This window comes from Manacus candei, unplaced genomic scaffold, assembly GCF_025592945.1.
Source record: "Manacus candei isolate 608988 ecotype Guabito, Panama unplaced genomic scaffold, ASM2559294v1 h1tg000052l, whole genome shotgun sequence".
In the NCBI taxonomy this organism is placed as follows: domain Eukaryota; kingdom Metazoa; phylum Chordata; class Aves; order Passeriformes; family Pipridae; genus Manacus; species Manacus candei.
Genome location: NW_026138100.1, coordinates 4,994,975 through 5,016,527, shown reverse-complemented (window position 1 = coordinate 5,016,527; position 21,553 = coordinate 4,994,975). Strand labels below are relative to the sequence as shown.

General features: G+C 38.0%; 1 protein-coding gene across 6 annotated transcripts in view; it reads left to right on the top strand.

Moving 5' to 3' along the window:
- The window catches only part of MTHFD1L (methylenetetrahydrofolate dehydrogenase (NADP+ dependent) 1 like), a 148,792-nt gene that overhangs the window by 42,202 nt on the left and 85,037 nt on the right, over positions 1 to 21,553 (top strand). For 3 of the 6 annotated variants that reach the window (XM_051801648.1, XM_051801650.1, XM_051801651.1), the window contains 4 exons: positions 692 to 768; positions 5,032 to 5,172; positions 11,815 to 11,883; positions 17,621 to 17,732. In XM_051801648.1, coding sequence (XP_051657608.1) covers positions 692 to 768; positions 5,032 to 5,172; positions 11,815 to 11,883; positions 17,621 to 17,732 — 399 coding nt within the window. The other 3 variants (XM_051801652.1, XM_051801653.1, XM_051801654.1) reach the window with 3 other exon arrangements.

The window sequence follows — 21,553 nt, the reverse complement described above, 5'->3', positions numbered from 1 at the left end:
TTTGAAGTTGAGTGTTGTAAGTGCAGAATTGGAGAACTTGGCTTGCGATGATTGTTAGTGAAGTTTGCAATTCCGCAAGATGATTTGGACATGCCCTTGCAACACCAAAAGTGTTTCCAGGTTAGAAATACAATTGTCTGAAATAGAAGTTGTATTAAATAGCAGATGGTTTATCTTGACAGTTGAAAAAAAAATCTTCCTTTGAATGCAGTGCAGCTCAATGTGGAGTTAGTTACTGTGATGTGTGTGAAAGAGACTTGTCTAGAAGAAACAATCTGACAACATAATCATCCTTTAAAAGAGAAACAGACCAAGTCTAACCTACAACATGCAGTCTTAAAATCAGTTCCTAACAAGTCAGTAATGAGGCACATGATTTGAAGTAGGTCTGGTGCATTGTATTGACTGAGGTTTATCTTATGTAGGTAAAATATTAAGTTGTATGTTAGAATATTAAGAACCTGTGACCTCCAAATACTGTTCAAATAAATTGTACTTGAGTTGTTTCAACCTGTCATCTAATAGTATCAACTAGAAGGGAGAAAACCAAGTCAGTGCCCACATGTGAGGTTGTCTGGTTACACAGTTTGAGTAGTTGAATCTTACATGTATAGCAAGAGGTACGTCTTGAAAAACCCAGGTCCCCAAGTCCTTGTTAACATGTTTTGCTTTTCCTATTCCCTTATTTCAGTGGTGGATACAAATGACAGATTCCTGCGCAAAATAACAATTGGACAGGCAAGTACAGAGAAAGGATTTGTCCGTCAGGTATGTAAAGGCAGTTACTAGATCACATTCTGAACAGACTTTGCTTTAGAGGCTGAGAGATGTTTCTGCAATTCTTTCAGCATACTTTGAATTGCAATGTTAACATCTGTTGCTGTTCTGTAGTAATCTTGCAGTGAAACTGATTATGTCAATGAGTAACTGAGTCTGAAGTTTCAGAAACAGAAACCAATGCATATTCCTCAATGTGTTGAAAGCACTTGAAAAGATTGCGTATGTTAGGGGCTTAACATTGTCCTATGACTATAAGAGGTGCCTTTATGTCCTCATAAGGTTGATTTGATTGATTTTTCTTACTTTTTTTAAGTCTCTCTAAGAATATATGTAGGATACTTGTAATTTAAATTACATTTAAATTTAATGTTAAAAATAGTTTTAAAATAAGCTTTTTATTCAGAGTTTTCATTTCCCTCTCATGCATCTCAGCTTTAGAATCTAAACTGTAAGAACCTTGAGCATGTGCTTGCTTTTACTATGTGGGCTTTAAGGGATAGTTCAGCAAAAGAGTATGTGCATACTTTTCATTGGTGTAAAAAGGTAACCTATGTTACTGTCTAAAAACTTCTGGAAATTTATTGAAGAACTTACTGATAAATTGAAAACCAGGTTTTTCTAACACCATCTGAAGAAGTATTCTGGTGTCATGTAGATAAATCCTTTTCTGAAACAGTAAAGTTATGGGATAGCAGTGTCAGGTGGAACAAACTCATTGTGACGATATGGAGTTGCTCCTAATTCGATGAAGATCTTGTAATCTAATATTCTGGATCATGAAACTCATGAGGGTTTGACTGTTTTGATGTGAATAGCTCTTGTGGCAGAGATAAGGCTTTCACGCATTTTGGAAATCCTAGCTTTAATTTTTCTTTATCATTTCAGTCCTCTTCTAAGCCTTGTGCCTAAATAGAGACCAAAACATAGTGCTATTTTTTTTCCTCAACTCAGCAGGTAAAGCAGTCAAATTGGAGAGAACAACTTCAAAGAGGAATCGTAAAATCCTAGAGTGGTTGGGTTTGGAATGGACCTTAAAGATCATCTAGTTCCAACCCCTCTGCCATAAGCAGGGACAACTTCCACTAGAAATGCCTGCTTGTTTTGGTTTTGAACACATAGAATAGAAATTTTTCTGTCTATAGCTTACAGGAAACTCAGTATTAGCTAATACTCTTCTCTGATAATGGCTGGGACTACAAAATATTATACTTGGTATGAGTTCCTTCAACACCTGAGGCCTTTTCATATGTTTAGATTTGTTTCAGTGACTCAATGTGATTATTAGCTTTAAGCCAGGTTTTGCCAGCCTTATTGTGCAGCGTTTTACCACCATAATTGTACTACTGAGTTAAACATGGGCTATTTTATTAATGAGTTCTAGTTGACATATGGCTGTCAAATGTTGCTTCTGTACTGTTTGGGCTAAAATTAATGCTTTCAATATTGATCTGTTGGACTAATGCATATCCATTCACATTTTAACATGGACTTAGTGACTCAAGAAATAGTTAACAGTTAGGAAAACTCATTTCAGAGCCTAGCCGGAGATCCAGAGAAAACAGGACTTCATAGTTAACAGATGCATTTTATAAATATTTGGGGTGATGTTCTAGCACTCCTAAAATCAATTACACCTGTGTAAAATGGCAGCGCACAGCAGGCACAAAAGTCTGAATTTTAATGAACAGGGATGCTGTGGTTTCTAAAGAGTATTACATGACTGATACCCTTGATCCTGCAATTGAATCCATGTGGGTGGATCCTTTCATCAATAGAAAACTGACTTTACAACTAAGGCTTCTGTCAGCACTTCATAGGTGTATAAAGGTTATTAGAGTTAAAATAGCACCTGCTACCACTGGGTTTTGTGCCTGTTTTTTCCATTAAATTTTATGTCACTCTTTGAGCATCTACCTGAGATTGTTTTTCCCATCCTTTTGGGATTATGTAGAAACAATGATTATAAAAACTTTTAGGGGGGGTCCTCTGATAAACATTCTGATAAAGATAGACTATGTTCATACAGATTGGGCATAGATTTCTCAGGCTTATTTCTTGTCTTATATATGCTGCAATAACTTACTAAGGACATTCTCTACTTCAGAAAAGATAGTAGTATCCATGTCATCACAATGCTAACAATGTTCGTTGCATATAGAACTGCTTCCAGAGAATACAGAAAATCTGCTTTGTAACTTCAGCATTTCATTTGAATCCCAAACTGAAAATTACTTTTCTTTTCTGTGGTATGTATGTCTCCCTGCTTGTGCCCAATACAGAAAAGTGATCACGTATCTTCAGAAGTTTTGACTAGACATGCAGGTACATATAGGTCAGCCTGAATAGGGATGCTCTGGGCTGTCAAGACAAAATCTAAAAGTGGGAACATAGGTTAAAAAAGGGCAGAAACTCTTAAAGCAAATGGATAGGAGTGGTGGGTATATGTTGAACAATTCTGTATGAAGGTGGTTCTTAGAAACAGGCAAAGCCCTCGATTTAAACAGATTCCTCTGGTAATAGTCAGACACATGTATAGGATGCATCTGGTAGAGGTCTGACAGAAACAGTCCTGGGGCTTTTTTCTTACATAGATAGCAGTAGGATGTCAGCGACTAAATTTTTGTGTAGACTTTAATTGTTAGAGATTGAAAGATTGCTAAAGAAATTGCAGTTCTTGATCCGTGCCAACATTGCTTTCCTGTCATGCAATACATTAGTGACTTTTCCTTTCTTCTCTGTTTATATTCTGACGGCATGTGACCTGAGCTTGACTAGTAAATTAGTACAAATACTACTAATGTATACTGTAAGTTCTTAAAGAAAAATAAATACTATTGCTTATCATATAAGTACTGAAATGCTGCACAGGATGAATATATATCTACAAGAGCAATAGAACTGATGCCACATATAGTTCTTGGCATTTTTTAACTTCTGTATTTGTTCACTGAGAGAAAAAAAAATGGGGCAGAGTTATATCTAACATTTTCGTAGGTAAAGCACAAGACCTAGAAGCGTAGACTCTATATTTTGAGTCTATGTAGGAAAAAAAATGATCAAATGTAACAAGAATGTTTTTGAAACCAGAGTAAAAAGATTTGGAGATCATTACAGGGGAAAAAATAATTAAAACAAAACAAAAAAACCTCTAAAATGCTTTGTTCATGCCTGTAAAGCTCAAAACACATCTGGTGATTTTCTTTTTTTTGCCACACGAAAAAAATCTTGGTCCTTCAGGGAGCTTCTCTAAGGATAATGTGAGGCAAGGGGCTAAGCAGTCTGATAGACTGCTCCTCAAGTAAATGGAGTGTAATGGAGAACATTAATGAGGGAATATAAGATGTTTGAAGTTCACAGAGTCATACAATATCCTGAGCTGAAAGGGACCCATTAAAGTCCAGCTCTTGGCCCTGCACAGGACAGTCCCAAGAGTCACACCATGTCCCTGAAAGGATCATCCAAATGCTTCTTGATTTCTGGAAGGCTAGATGCTGTGACCACTTCCCTGGGGACCCTGTTCCAGTGCCCAACCACCCTCTGGGTGAAATACCTTCCTACTATCAAACCTAAACCTCCCCTGACACAGTTTCAGGCCATTCCCTTGGATCCTGTCACTGGCCACCACAGAAAAGAGATCAGTGCCGGTCCCTCCTCTTCCCCTCACAAGGAAGTTGCAGACTGCAATGAAGTCTCCCCTTCTCCAGGCTGAACAGACCAAGTGACCTCAGCCACTCCTCATACCGCATCCCCTCAAGGTCCTTCACCATCTTTGTTGCCCTCTAGTAGCTAAATATCTTTCTAGTAGCTTAATATCTTTCTTAATATCTTTCTATAATATCTTTCTTATACTGTGGTGCCCAAACCTGCACACAGTATTCCAGGTGAGGCCACACCAGTGCAGAGCAGAGCGGGACAATCCCCTCCCTCGACCAGCTGGCGATACTTTGCCTGATACCCCCCAGGACACGGTTGGCCCTCCTGGCTGCCAGGACACTGCTGGCTCACATTCAACTTGCCGTTGATCAGGACTCCCAGATCCCTTTCAGTGGCGCTGCTTTCCAGCATCTTATTCCCCAGTCTGTATGTACAAGTTACTCTAGTCTGAGTAATCTCAAAAGCTGTAGGTTACCATTTAGAACTTGTCTGAATTCCAGTGTGAAATTTATCTTTCCTGAATTTATTCCTGATGACCCCCTGTGAGTATTTGAGCTGATTGTGATTTGATTCTTGATTCTCATTTCTACTTTACAGGCTCAGTTTGATATTGCTGTTGCAAGTGAAATTATGGCCATCCTGGCACTTACCACCAGCCTTCAAGATATGAGAGAGAGACTGGGGAAAATGGTGGTGGCTAATGGCAAGAAAGGAGAACCAGTTACAGTGGAGGATTTGGTATGTTCAGTGCTGTAGAGACCTGTGAATAACCTCAGATGTGTTTGTTTTGCCTCTTGAATCATTAAAAAGGCAGGTGCATGCCAAGGATTTTGCTTTGAACAGCACAGTCAGATATCAAAGAAAGATCATCTTCTGGGCCAAAACCTGCTTGCAATGAGAACAAGATGTAGAACTCATTTCTGCAACTCTGGTAACATCTGATTCAGGAAGTCTCTGGTCTCCATAACCTACTTGGATCGTTTTCTGCAATTCCTAAGGCAAACAACTTTGGTGCTGGAGGAAGTCAAAGTGCAGACTCTTATTTGAGAGAGCTGATAATGTTTGCTACTGTACTTGCGAAGTCTGCTCAGATGTTGCAATGATAGTTACCACATTGAATGCCTATACCACTAAATCAGAATGGAAACAAGCTGTTCTTAATTCAGAGGCTGCTGATATTGCTTAGGTTAACTCTTTAGATCAATAAATTTTTGGTTTTTTTCTTCCTTACCTTCATTAGTTGCTGTTTCCTCATTTCCTACTTCAGTTTCTGAAAGAAGTCAGTATGTTTTTTCTTTAAATCACATTCTAGCCCTAGTAGCCAGGCTGTGAGTCATTGAACAGTGGCTGGAAGCTCACATGTGGTTGTGTATGGCAGGTTCTGGTGCAACCAGAAGCTACCAGTTAACATTTGCAATCAGCTGTATGCCAGGAGTAGTCTTATGCCAGCCCATTGGTGATGGCTACCTGTATTGCACAGACAATGTGTATTTTTTCCTGTTTTTACCTTTTTTGTGAACATCTGCACAAAGCTCACTGTGTTTTTAGAATGAGTAAAGCAATGAGTATCTTGCCTTGTCAGCAAAGATAGCAAATCCACAACTCAGGAACACCTTCACAGCCTTAATGGATTCCATTTTAATAAGGAAATGAAAAAGTAGTATTTAGCTTGCCTGGATTAAAAATAAGGTTAAAAATTTCTGAGTAAAATCATCATTAAAATTCAAAGCAAATCAACTATTCTCAGTTATGCAGGAGATGTGAAGAACTACATATAACATTCCAGCTGTTGAAGTTTTGCTTTTCCTTTTTATTTATATTACTTTGTCTTGGCCAAATTGAGGGGAGTAGGGAATCAGTTACGTTATAAGGCATATGCATAATTCAGTGTTAGAATTAAAACTGCATTTGAAATGCATGTCCATTATCTTGACACTGGTTTTGTATACAGAAGTATTTAAGGTATATATGTTTAATATATTAATACTGCAAAATATTTAACGTGCCTTAAACCACTTAATGCTAATCAGCTTGATGAATGAAAGCAGTTGCTTTTCTATAGAGGGAAAAGAACTTAAAAAATTTTCCACAGTGCCCCTAAAATGAAAGTAGGGCTCAGCAAAATGTCTGCTACTAATTTGGTTTTCTTTGGCCTTTTTTAAAACAAACTTCCTATGCTTAGCATCTCAATAATTTGATAGTGTTACTTGTGCTGAACATGTGTTTCTAGTTGTTCTTTAAAGCAGTGTTCTGTATTATACAACAGAAGAACTACACAGGAAAAAAAAAATCATCACAATCTGAAGGATATGTGTTATGAGCATCTGCACTATGCTGCTGCTTTCTAATTCTTCTGAAGGGTCTCCAATACCATGCACTGGGAGGACTTGGGTGCATGTCATGATTGTGCAGTGCAGAAACTCCAACTCCTTTGTTCTGCAGTGTGTTACAAATGAGTATGAGAACTATGGGAATAATAGGAACGTGATATAATGATTAAGGCCCTTTGGAGAACTGAATTCTATTCCTGTGATTTTTTGCAGAACTTGTGTGATGCTGTGTCCATACTAACTGATTCTTACAGTACGTAAGGAGTTACACATTCCTCAGTCTGGTTTAATACTAGGGACCTAAACAGCAGAAAATTGTGGAAAGAGTGAAACTTCATCAAGAACTTTGAACCAGGAGAAATTATTTCATGCTGTTTCAGGTCAAGCATCCAAAATGAGTGAATACTTTTGAGTTTTATTCTTGTGTGTGCAGGTTTCTCTTCTGAAAACAGAAAAGATTGTTGATTTCTGCAGACTTATTAATATTGGTGAAGAAGTCAGATGCTCTGGTGTTGACATTTAAAAAATGTCAAAATAGGAAATTAATAGCAGGTTTTCTAAAATTTCTTTATCAAATTAAATACTGCTTACTTTGTACAATGGGGAAGAGCTTATGAGTAACTGTACTGCAGTTACTAACTGTATTGCACTGTGAAACTGTACTGTATAAAGTCGAATCATTTGGAAACAACAGCAGAAATATAATCAAAGACTATACTGTGCCATAATTCATATTTACGAGGAAGATAAACTTCTATTCTGTTGTGTAACATTTCATCTCTGTTGCTGATTTGTTCCCACAGGTGGTCAGTCTGTTGAAACAGCTTGCAACTAAACCTACTGTTTCTAGACTTTTAGCTCAGTGTCTACTGTTCCCCTGCCTGTGTTGGTAGAATCCAAGGATTATATCTTGAGCAGATTTTCGTATGTGTCAAGAGGTTTGATGTGAAGCCATTCTCCCCCTGAATTTTTGCCCTCCTTTCAAGTCAGGGTCAGAGAGGAGGTAAAGCTTTATAGCTCAGAAAGGAAAGATCTCAAGACAACCGAACATTGGAAAATCAATATAAAAGGTTTTAGAATGCTCTCAATGCAAGTTCAGTAATTTTGACTTAAATTTTTGTAAAACAAAATCGAGTTTAAAAGCTTGAATCTGTTATAGTCCCTTGACATGGAACATTGTAGCCCAAAGAACTGCAATTGCACATAGTTTTAAGAAATTTTAAAGGCAGCTTTGTCATGGGAAGTACCACACAACCTGAATAAAGGGTCAATCCTACATGTTACTGAAAAAAATTCTGGGGTTCATGTTTTATATATCCTATACAGATTGAATTTATGCAAGTTTAAATGTTTGACAGTAGTCTTTAGTTCTTTGGAATCTATGTGGAGCAAAACCACTAGACCCTTCTCCATGGTTTGTTTCCAGATATACACACAAAGTATTTCACAAAAACACAATTTCTCTAAATTTTGACTTTATATGCAATATATTTATAATAATACAATAGTAAAACCTAAAATACACATTGGCAGATATAAACCATATGCAGAGATGGGCTAGGAGTAATAGAAAAAAAGATAAATTGAATATTTCATGATTTGAGAAGAGTCCTTCCACAAGAGTAATGGATTAAATGTCTGTCCTCTGTAATGGAATATGCAGAAGTCTTTGCCAAAATGTGGTGCTCATTGTACAGTATTTTGAAGACTTAATTGCTTTTTGGCTTTTACAGTGAGGTAGAATTCTGATGGACACATGCCATATTTTTATGTGACACTAAATGGGTATATGTACCCTAGATCAGTATTTCAGCAGCTATGAAAAATATTAAATAAATATATCACTATTTTTTTAAATAAGACTTCTTAGCTTACTTTCCATGCCATACCATTAGATTTCAGTAATTACAGGACCAAAAAAACCCAGCTCCGTATTTACTTTTATAAATGAACTGTCAGCTGGAGAGATTTTATTCCCTGGTTCATCAGAAACATTGTGTACATAGTTCATTGCAAATAAAAGGCGTTGCAGTTCTTCTCAGATTATGGTTTTATGTTCAGTTCTTTACAGAACTGAAATTGCAGAAAATATTATTATTTTGTTAGACAGTATAGTTTCAAATGGAGGTAAGTTACAGGTACTTCATTATTTTTCTTATAAAGAAAAGGGTTTTTCTCTACCCTTCAGTCTGTGTAACTTCAGTCACAGTAGTTGCTTTCAATCACCTTCCTTGTCATCTACTACTGGCTTTCATTTCCACTCTTGACAGACTTCAGAGACTGCCCTACTGGAAGTTTCTTTAGAAGTATTTCAGTTTTTCATCTAAGTTTGCCTTTCCTGTGTCATGTGTATAATTTTTTTTGTGCTCTATGATCTTTGCTGTCCTGTGGAGCATACCTACCCCAATGGCTGGTGGATAGATGGAAGGAGTATTATTTTCAGAAGTACTTGGGATCATTTCCAGGAGGAAACCCAGAAGAGTTGGATGTCTGTATACATTTGATTCTGACAGTGAGTTAGTGGAAAGATAGTGATCCTTGGGCTGTCACATGCTTAATTGGTGTGTAAGTCTCTAAACCTCTAATTCTTTTATAAAATTCTTTTATAAAAAATTCCTTTTCTGAATTGGAAATGGGAACCTGATTCCCTAAATATCTTTGAGAATCACATCCAGGACTTGGAGTGAGCTGGAGGAATTGTTACTAGATAGTTGGAGGATTGAGGATATGAAGAAATGAAAACTTTATTCTCACAGAGTCATGTCAGATAGGTAGGAAAACTTTGTTTAGCTTTTAAGGACTGCTGTTGACACCAAGCCTGTTTAAGAACCACGGATGGCAGATAGACATGAGGTGTGCCAACTGGAGTATTTGCATCTTTTTTTTCTTTTCTTTCAGCTTCAGATAGAATAAGTTGTTGTGTCCAGAATGCATATCTAATATTTCCCAAATAATGCATAGCTAATATCTCCCAAAAAGTTAAAATGCAGAGGATTACTTCATTATTTTTGTCAGATTGGTGAAGAACTATCAGAAAACAAAGGAGACAGGATTTGACCCTTTATTATCTAGAAGGGGCAGGAGAGGAGGTTGGGGAAGAAGTGTCCTGATTTTATTTTTTACTTCCCCATCCCTTAAGTCTTCTTTCCAGTCACTGTGTCTCGGGTCAGCAGATAGATGTTTGCATGCTTACTTTGAGTGGTCTGGTGGCTACAGTTGGCATGAATTAACATTTGTCATTTGGGGTGATCTTTGGCTGCTCAGGTAGTTATCCTTGCTGTCAACCAGTCGGAAAATCTGATGTAAAGTTTTCCATTTGACTTTTGTTTTTCAGAAATAAGAGTATTTGGGTATATAAGCAGCATAGAACCAGGCTGCTTCTATAGAAGTGATGAAGCCTCACACATTCTGACAGAGCGGGCATGCTTATGTTTCAATCCTAGCTTCTAAAATTAACTTATTAAGAAACAGCAATCTAGTTTTTTGCTAATTCGAAAGATGAAAAACTATATTGTTTTGCTACCAATTTCTCATATTATGTCTCTGTGGATCTGTTGGGTTTTGTAGACAGTGGGAGATGCAGAGAGAGAAGAAAAATCTTCCCCTTTTCTCTCTCCTTTATAGTCCTCCAAGGAAACACTTGCTATGCTTTAGTAGAAACCAGTTCTACTATTTAGGTTTCAATTCAGTTATATCCAAGGCCAAATATTCTGCTTCATTTTCCTCTGAAGTCCATGCTCAGATGTGATGCTCAAAGAGGGGAAAATTTAATTTTATACAGTACTTTACTTATATAATCACCACATACTTTTATGTCTCTTATCTGTTTGACATCAAAATTTTCACACAGACTTTGATTGTTCAAATTTTGGATTAGCTGATAGAAGCTGTGTTGAGAATTATATAGGAACTATTTTTATTGCTCTTCTTTATTTGAATATTTTTGTTCATGCCTTAATAGGCTACTCAGATAAAGTACCCATGTTTTTCAACCTTCATTTTAAACAATTTACAGCAGCTCGGAGTTTTGCTTGGTTTTAATGTTTCTTTTCAATACAAAAAAATATTAAATTCATTTTTTGTGTTCTCTGGCAAGTCTATGAACCACTCTTTATAACATTACTGTGGTTTCTTTGAACCATGATCTAGTTCTTTCCAAACAAAACACATCATCTCAAAATCAAAGTAATTTAGGAAGAAATTTGAACATATGCTGGTGGTTTATAGACAGCACTCCACATATAGTCTGATAGTGATGTGCGCACCCTGTGGCCCTTTTTTTTCTTTTTTTTTTTTCTAAAATGGGCATTGAGTTTTAGTACAGAGGGATGTCATGACTTTTATTGATTTTAAAGTCAGTCAGTGTGAAATTTATACTTCCAACAAAATTTTTAGGGAGGAGTAAGATTTCTTGCAACCAAAATGCAGCAATTTACTCAGCTCCTTTTGTGCTCTTATTATGACAGTCAGGCATCTCTAACTTTTAATCTTATGATATATTCATTATCTACCCCTAGTAACTCTGCTTTCATCCTGTGTCTGTTATGTGTATATTTGTACAAGTCTTGGAAAATATCCTTTCTGGTTGTTGGTAGCTATTGATTCATGCTATTGATTCTGTCATGGAAGACATACATATGTCATTTCTTTAGGCAGTTTTAGCAAGTTATTGCCTTCTTACTTTCTCATCTCTCAGTGGCTTTTACTTCCACTTCATCTTTTGTTACCTTGAGCGTCCTCCTACTGGTCGCTTAATAACTGTTTCTGGCCTCTCCATGAAATAGAACAAATAATTACCTGCTACCTTTTAAGTGTATTCAGAACAAAATCATTATTGTTTCTGACACATTCTGTAAATGCCATATCTTAGAAGTCTTAAGGTAATATCTAAATAAATTCTTTATGCAGCACTGTAACACTGCTTATCCTTTATAGTTTATGAGCACACTTTTCTTTTTGTCTTGAACTTCGACTGTAAGCTTAAGTGTAACTTGAAAATGTTGCACCTTAGAACTGACTTCCCTAAAATGTTCACTCTTTTGTTTTTTAGGGAGTAACAGGTGCTTTGGCAGTTTTGATGAAAGATGCAATTAAGCCCACGCTAATGCAGACATTAGAGGTGAGTGGCTTATGATGCCTGCCCTGCTCCGACTTTCAAGTTCCATATTGTGCTGATCATGCTTCTCTTCAGCAACTGTGCTTAACTTTCAAGGTTCAAGCCCAGGTCAGATCCATAAAGGCATTCTAGCAAATGTTCATTTGTTTATGTTAACTAGTCAACTCTATCTGCATTTATACCTTTGTGGTGGTTGTCTTCCTTTCTTTGAGACTCTGACTATAATCATAATTTCACCTAGTGTTGCAAGCAAGCTGCAGTGCACTGTTGAACTGCTTCTGAGCCCACTGGAAGGCAAGTTGGTCTTCTGAGTCATAGACTTACTACTGTTTCCCACCTTGCTCTTCTGGGGAAGTTTAATTCTTATTTATTTCTTTTGTATGATTGTTCCCATGATGATTCCCACAGTCCAGCATTTTGTGTGGGAAGTAGATGCTTTGCTGCAGCCATTCTAGTCTGTATCACAGTTTGTACCATTCATAACCAGAGGAGAGTACTTTTACCTGTTTATGTTTTTTCAAAAGATGGCTCCCAGCCACCTAATATTGCCATAGTGCCTTCAGGAACTAAATGAAGCTTTACTGGGCTATGACAGGAATGGTTTACACTTACCCTAGTGAGCTGTCTTCCAACAGCTTAAAGAATGCAGAATTAGTACAACCTAACTTTGTGTCTGGGCAGTCTAGTATTGCCTTTTCCATGGGAAACTGAATGATGAGCAACATTCAAGTTTAGAGGGAGAAAAAAAAAGAGGAAATAATAAAGCAGATTTGGAGAAAAATTAGTTTGTATTTTTGAAAGTTTGACCATCAAAATTACATAGCTGGAACATTCCTGGTATGGTGAAAAGTTAAAGAATGTAGAAATACATGAGTTCAATTGGTGGTTAGCAAAAATGTCTCGTTTTCTAAAACATGACAAAGTGATAGCTACCTTTTTGCTTTTGTGTTTAGATGGGGTCAAATTCCTACTCTTGGGGAAGATTTAGAAAAATAGAATTTAAGTCTATGTTATTTTATTATAAGCATCTAATTATTTTCTCCTGCAAAGAAGATCTGTTCTTTCATGTGGCTGTATGAAGAATGTATGTGTGTGTCAGAATTCAATATAACATCCAATAGCAGAAACTGGAGGTCACGTAGGATCAAGAATGTCATGGCCAGAACTGTGTATTAAATCACCACTTGGATAACCCTGTGTGTGATAAGCGTCACTGACAATGTAGCTTTGATTCTGACTGTTTAGTCTGTGTCACTCTATTTGCACTTTGCATATCTGTTAGAAAATAATGTGGTTTTGTTGCAGTGTTCTAAAGGACAATTATAAATGTCAGAAGGGTTTCTTTTGATTGATAGGCATTTGGTTCTGGGACTTGCATACATTTATTTTTTCACTGCATTTCTTTATATTCACATTTCTATGCAATAAAATTCCTGCCTTTTATGTGGTATTCTTTTCTAGTCTAATCTATGCTATGGCTGAAACATCTGCCAACTTTCATCAAACACTATTGCTTGTTAGCAGGACCCTGACCACAGTACCCAAAGATATATTTTTCCCCAAAATTGTCTCATAAAGTTATTTTTAAAACAGCAAACTAAAGCAGCTCAGAAGACTGCTTCATGCTCCAGTCCTTCAATTTGAGTCCTAAAGATGATTTTTTGTTACCTTTTGAATACCTGTTGGCTTTCAGGCTAATATGAGTCACCTCTCCAGGAATGGAGATCTTCAGCTTACGTAAACATTTTCCAAGATGGTGCTGTGCTTTGGCTGATGTCCTGTTGGACTGTGTCATTGCTCTTGTGTAGAGATGCAGTGGCCTACTCTGTTACTGCTTGTGCTGTTACTGCTGCTCTTGAGCCTCAAGCTTGTATCATGTTCCATTTTGTGACTAAATACCTTTTATTATTTTAATTATTTATCTGAATAGATTTGAGAGGTGCTAATTTCAATTGCTTCAGTTAAAACAAAAAAAAAAAGAAGGGAATAAGGAGGATACTGTGAGCTGCACATATGAATGTTCTGTAGTGATCCGCTTGTGTGTTTAGAGCCTAAGGGTGAAGTACCTTCCTAATATCCAACCTAAACCTCCCCTGACACAACTTCAGACCATTCCCTCGGATCCTGTCACTGGCCACCACAGAAAAGAGATCAGTGCCGATCCCTCCTCTTCCCCTCACAAGAAAGTTGCAGACTGCAATGAGGTCTTCCCTCAGTCTCCTCTTCTCCAGGCTGAACAGACCAAGTGACCTCAACCACTCCTCATACAGCTTCCCCTCAAGGCCCTTCACCATCTTTGTTACCCTCTTTCAGACACTCTAATAGCTTAATATCTTTCTTATACTGTGGTGCCCACACCCACACACAGTATTCCAGGTGAGGCCACACCAGTGCAGAGCAGAGCAGAACAATCCCCTCCCTCGACCAGCTGGTGATGCTTTGCCTGATGCCCCCCAGGACACGGTTGGCCCTCCTGGCTGCCAGGGCACTGCTGGCTCACATTCAACTTGCTGTTGACCAGGACCCCCAGGTCCCTTTCAGTGGCACTGCTTTCCAGTATCTTATTCCCCAGTCTGTACATACATCCAGGGTTGCCCTGTCCCACATGCAGAATCCAGCATTTTCCCTTGTTGAGCTTCATATGGTGGTGATTGCCCAGCCCTCTAATTTGTCAAGGTCTTTCTGCGAGGCCTCCCTGCCATTGGAGGTGATGTTTGAAAAGTGACCAGCAGTGATTGACCCCAGCACTTGCAAAAACATTTTCCCACGGGACCTTCCTTACTAATTCCCTGAGCAGCCTGAAGTCTGCTCTCCTCATGTCCAGAGTTGAGGTTTTGCTGGTATTTTTCCTCCTGTCAACAGAAATTTTAAACTCGATCACTTTGTGGTCGCTGTGGCCAAGACAGCCACCAGTCTCCACTTCACTGAGGAGATCCACTCTGTTGACAAACAGCAGATCAAAGAGGGCATCTTTCTGAGTCATCTCCCTTAGGACCTGTTCCGTAAAGTTATCATCTAGGTTTTCAGGAATCTTCTGGCCCAGGTTGTACCAGCTGTGTGATGCCCCCAGTTGATTTCTGGCAAGTAGAAGTCCCCTGTAAGGACAACACAGAGAACGCCAATGCAGCTCAGAATGTGCTGTGGACCTGTCCTGCTGGCAGGGTGAAACTGTTCACCAAAGCAGGTCTTTCAGATCACTTTGGTTTTGGGGAATGGCAAAAAAACTGCCAGAGGAGATATCTTCTGGGTGACTTCCAGCTGATACTGACACTTGATTTAGCAGAATTTGTAAGTCATAGTGTCTGTGGGTAGCAGCGCCTGGAAGTAGCCGTTGCAGAGACAGCTGCACTCCTCTGTGATCTGGCCATGAGCTGTAGAAGAGAATTGTGTTAAGCTGTGGAAGTCTGAGGAGTTGCTTCTAAGGGCCTGTGAAAGGAGAAAAGAACAACTCAGTAGATTTGCACCAGCTTTATATGTATGTCTGCATGCACTGGAGAAGAGGTTCAGAAGGTCCTAAATCAAAAAATACCAAATGCCAGTCCTGCGTGGAACTGAACTGGCAACTTGTGTCTGTGCATTTTAATTTGCTGGTTTTTAAAGCGATTTCTTGGTGGGTTGCTTTCCATCACAACCCTGCTACTCTGTCACCAGAAATACCACCTGAAAATATTAGTGATTGACAGTGTTTTATATGCAGGAATGACAGTGAAATATCAAAATGAGAGATGTGAGACACTCCACCTACAATAACTGCAGACTTGAGTAGAACTTATATCCAGTGCTGTAGAATTAAAATTACTCTGTTTGGAATGTACACCATGATTTCATAGTGTTTATCCATGTTTCTCATGACACATTTGTTCTCTCATCAACTGATCCCTTAATGTTTAGCATTTATTTATACCATGAGTAACAGAGCAGCTGCTCTATGGGGCAACTCTTTGTAGTTGCAGGCTGGCTGCTTTGGGATGGTTTGTTGTATTACGTTTGAAGTGCCACTCACAGTAAAGATGAGAGAAGGATGGTAATAAGTATTATAAACATCCTTCTAATGACCACATAACTTCAGATATTTATTGACATTCTGGGTTTATTTTCTTTTACTGAAACTTGGATAATAAAATTTTCTGTACTGAAAACAGTCAGCAGAATGCATCTGTTTGTTTCTCAATATAATTTATTAAGAGCGTAGCAAAACTAACTGGCACTCTACAGAGTAGGACAGATGGACTGACACAGTCACTAAAGCTGGCCTGAGAAGACATTGTTGTCTCTGTTCCAGGGTGTGCCTGAGATCCTGCTAGAGTTCACTCCCTTCGGTACCCAGACTTTACTTTTCTGCCAGGATTGCTTATGTAAAAAAACCATTCTAAGAGGTCCTCCTTTTCTTCTGGTGGATTTCAGAGCTCCAGGGGAGCATCTGTCCATGCCAGTGATTTAGTAGTGTGTTTGGATTTTAAGTTAGTGGCAGGAGGCCTCTTGACTACCAATGGATCCTACTGTCTAAATTTCCTCCCTATTTGTGTTGTGTGGATGAACTCTTGGAAGCACAATTACACAAGGAATGTTGTGGGAGACTCTTCTGGCACCTCTCTTTGCACAGCTGCCACAGTATGGGCTCAGCTGCCCTCTCACTGGCTGTAGTTGTGCTTCCGTGCTTCACATATGCCCATGTGTGTTCTGGGCTCTAGCAAGACCAGCTCTGTAATTGCATGCCACAAGAAATTATGACTTGGAAGACTAAAATTAAATTTAGTGACTAATAAAAGATAAATTGGAATAAATCCTATGGATTTGAATCTAGTAGCTGAAACCTGCAGTCTTATTTATTTGATTGCCAGAAGCGTAAATACTGGATTAAAGTAGAAGTAAAACTTAAGTTTTAGTACAAGGTTGAGTGGAGAAGTTGTGTAAGTTACCTACGGGTTGAGCTACTGTCTGTTACTTTTCTATGAATGAAGCAGGTTCTGATGTCTAGGCCTGTCAGTGAATGAGGTCTGAAGCATCTGAGATGTATCTAGAACCCCTAAATTGTCTAACAGCGCTTCCGTCCTGTATGCGCTTTGATTTCGATATCATGTTGATTAGTCTGCAAAAGTATTGAGGTTTTTACCTAATGTGCTGGTTTGGGCTGGGATAGGTTTAATTTTCTTCACATTAACCAGTATGAAGCTGTGTTCTGGATTTCTGCTGAAGACAGTGTTGGTAACACAGGGATGTTTTTGTTACTGCTGAGCTGGGCTTACACAGACTCAAGGCCTTTTCTGCCTCTCACCCCAGCAAGGAGGCTGGGGGTGCACAAAATGTTGGGACGGGACTCAGCCAGGACAGCTGACCCCAACTGACTGGAAGGATATCCCATGCTATATGGCATCATGCTCAGCATATAAAACTGTTGGAAGAAGGAGGAAGGGAGGGACATTTAGAGTGATGGCATTTGTCTTCCCGAGTAACCGTTACACGTGATGGAGCCCTGCTTTCCTGGGGATGACCTGCCTGCCCATGGGAAGTAGTGAATTAATTCCTTGGTTTACTTTGCTTGTCTGTGCAGCTTTTTCTTTACCTATTAAACTGTTTTTATCTCAATCCACGAGTTTTCTCAGCTTTTGTCCTTCCGATTCACTCCCCCATCCCAGTGTTGGAGAAGTGAGTAATGTGTAATGTGGGGCTTAGTTGCTGGCTGAGATTAAACCATGGCATCTATTCACTGAATTAATGAATATATTTTTTTATTATTCAGGGAACACCAGTATTCGTTCACGCTGGACCTTTTGCTAACATTGCACATGGAAATTCCTCTGTTTTGGCAGATAAAATTGCCCTTAAATTAGTTGGAGAGAAAGGATTTGTAGGTAAGTAATTATTTGGTTTATTATGTTATGATTTGTTGGTAAAGTGGCAAACAGTGATGTAAGTGAATGGAAAAAATTAGCAATGAAAGGTAAGAATTCTACTTTATTATTAATATCAGCGTAAAATAATCTTAAAATGAATGTGCAAAAAGCCAAAAGCACTTCTCTTACCCTGCCCTTTGTCTCAAGTGATCCTATCACTATGTTCGAGACTCTATAAGGTGGCTGAACCAGTCAAATGACTGTATAGTATTGAAAGAGTTGTCCTGTTGTTCATTGTATTAGTATCCATTTGACCTCACTTGATAGCCAACAGAAACCATTCTTTTTTCCTGCTGAATTATTTCTCTGCCAGTTCAGCAGACTCAGCCAAATAAGAAGTCAGATGACCATGAGCCAGTGCAGAGGAACAGCAGAGGCAAGGTGGTTGAAGAAAGAGTAATACTGCCTCATTTTGATGGCTGTGAGCCATTAAGTTGGTCCAGCTGCATTGTCAAACCTTGTCATGAGGCCCTTAAGTTCCCATAAAAGCATTTGACTGGGCGGATTCTTTTTATATTAGGAATTCAACCTGGACAAGCGGCAATACACATATAGAACTTACGGTTGCAGGCAAAAAAAACTTGTGACTGAACAATGAACTAGCTTTAAAAATTGTCATGTGTGTTTAAACCTTAGAATTAATAAAATAAAAGGAGTGTTGCTGCTTTGCAGTTGTAATGACTTTGCACTGCTGCAGCCGTTCTCTTCTGTGTCGTGAACACCCAGATTGGCTTCCATTAGTCCTAAAGCTGGAGTTCAAGTATCTGTGAACAGTGCTCTTGAAGAGGTGCAGTAATGTGAAACATGAGGTTTCTAATGCTTGCATGCTTAAACTAGTAGAGAAACATTTATGTATATGCTTATGTCATACCTTCGCATTGCTATAAATGACATGAAGAGGACCAAATAACTTGAAAGTAAGTTTTTTAAATAGAAAAAAAACTATTTAAAAAACTGTTCTATTTAAATTCATTGGTAATCATAAAAAAGATGAGTTGTTTGCATTGTTATAGAATGTGTATACTTTTTGTTATGACACAAATCAACCTATATATTTACAGATTGAGAATAGAAAGGTTTCTTATAAGAAGTTATTGATTACTGAACAAAAATAGAGAAGGAAATCTTAAAAAGTAACAAAAATTTAAATAAAACAAAGTAAAAATAAAGGATTGAAACCTGTAGTAGATCATATTGACTTTGAAAAAATCCCAAAGAAATATGTCACTTTGGTATTCTCTAACAACAAAATGGGTGTACAAGTAGAAATTTTATTATTCAATTATCTTGAAGGTTTCTTCTTTTTAAACAGTACTTGTTGATTTTCTATTTTCTATTTTAGTTGTTTATCTCTATAGAAGTAAGTTTCTGATCTCCCTAAGCATTCTGTGCCTTGAATTTTTTTTAAATCCTTGGGTTTTTTTAAATGGAGCAGCAAAGTTCACACAATGATTTTTAGATCCTTGTTAGGATATTTTTAACAAAATTAGTTCTTAGAGTCAGTTTTTGCTAACCTCTGCCCTTCTGATTCAATATAATTTGCAAAGATTGTTGCATGTTTGCGTGTGATATTTTTTTAGCAAAGAGTGTTCTTGGGAAAAGTTTGATTCAGTATTCTGCTCTCACTTCTTCTGTTGAGGTTGGAGTAGCTAGGAAGATGCTGACCTGTGTAAGAAAATAGATCATTACTGTTAAGGTGATGAAACATGAACTTTTCAAGGTAGTCTGGGCACATGTTATGTGTTTGCATTTCCTTTTTTAAATGCGTGATCATGTCAAGGGAAAAGGTTGTTTTTTACAGCGTTACTGTTGTACAACTAAGGGGTCTGTTTATTTCACTCTAATATAATCAAACATCCATTCAAAGAAGAACATTTTACATTCTGAATACATTTATTTAATGGTAATCAAATTGATATTTCACTAAGCCATATTTGTTGTTCCATGGCTCTGTGGAATGAGGCCTATAAGCATTTAGAGTAACTAATGTTTTTCATAAGCCTGGTGAAGTGACTTTGTTTCTGCAGTGAGCTATCTTTTCAAGTGGGAAGTCTGTTTTGTATCACTTGAATGAAAGTATGTTGGCAACAGTCTTGAGTCTTAATACAGGTTTTGGAGCCTGAAATATCACCTCGGATTTGGATTCCCTTCCATTCAACGTGTCCCTCAGGAACTAAGAATGTATCCTTGCATTTCTTGCTTTTTTTTTGGTCTTACCCACCTGTTTGTCTTTAACACTCTTTTCTCTTTTATTTGTCTTTGGCCCGAGTTTCTCTGTCGGGAGACAAAGCAGCGTAGCTTCAATAGAGTAAAACCTTTGTGCATTGCCAGCTAAAGGCTCTTGTTCAGATTTTATTCTACGGAACACAAATCCCTGTGAAACTGATTTCAGAACAAGACTGCCTTTGCTCTGTGGAAGAAGGAACTTCAACATGATTTGTAGATCCTTGTTAGATTATTAAAAGCAATAGTTCATAGAGTGGCCTACTTAAATAAACTTTGCAGATAGTCACAAGTGTAAATGTTTGTTCTAATGGTTGTAATTACTGTAAGCTTTATGGTTTCAAAAAATACATTTATTCTGGTAACTAGTCAGAGCATGTGGGCAGAGACCACATGTAGGACTCACTGGCTTATTAAATACTGTCCTATTCTACCCTACAAAACTGGAGTCTAAAATGACAGCTACGAAGTGTCCCACATTGAAGGTCCCATCCATTCAAACAGGGAGCCCAGTGCCTTGTGAATTCTGCGCGGCAAAGCAGTTAGCAAGAAACTCCACTGCTTTCCTGCTTAGTGTGGAGTTTGCCTGAACCCATTATGGCCATTGAAACTGCGTGGGGAAAGCTGATCCTGCAGTTAATTCAGACAGACAGAGTGCAGGCCAGCTATGCTGCAGTTGGATAACTACCTGAACAAGTTTAGTTACTCACTCTTCCTAAAAGTAAAAATTTTCACTGTTCCACATTTCCCTGGTCACTGTTCTCATGCATTGGATCTGACACTCATTAAATCTTGTATGAGCGATTAGAGTTCACATTCTGCCATGTAGGTTACTTGCACAAGCTCATAAAAGAACCTAAGAGGCACTAGAAATAGCATAGGGTAGCTGGAAGAACCGTGTGGCTGGGAGAGGCATTTTAGGGAGCACAGGCTAAGAAACTGGCTCTCAGCCTTATGCAAGTGCATCCAAAGCAGGAACGTAAGTTGCATAGTCTGCAATTAAATTGATTTCTTGTATAGTAGAATAAATATCTTAATGTATGTGTGTTATTTCACCATGAGATGGGATGATGATATATAAATCATATATATAATCTCTATATTTATTGGTTTATTTATTTAGTATTTATATCTATTTTTAATTTATTCTTTTATTTTTTACTTTTACCATAGTTATTTTAGAGCAGAATCTCCTGCTAAGTTTGTAGACTATTAAGGAGAATAGCGTGGCTTGAACTTGCAACACAGTTTTACAAACATAGACTTTTTAAATTTTCTGTCCTGGTTTAAGCACCCTCCTTCCTCCTGCTGCTTGTTTACAGTCCTGTGTAACCCCTCTCTTTCACCAGCACACCTGTTCATAGCTTATCCATGTGATAAACTGAACTGGAGGGTTCATCTTGACTGAAAACAACTACAACAAAAAAAAATCTCTTTCCTTCCCCCTTGCAAGACAGTGTTTGGGCAAACAGTTTTGTGTGATGGGGGAAGATGAGATAATGTCACATAAGATGGTATTTTAGCTGAAATAAATATTTATAATATTATAGTCTCAT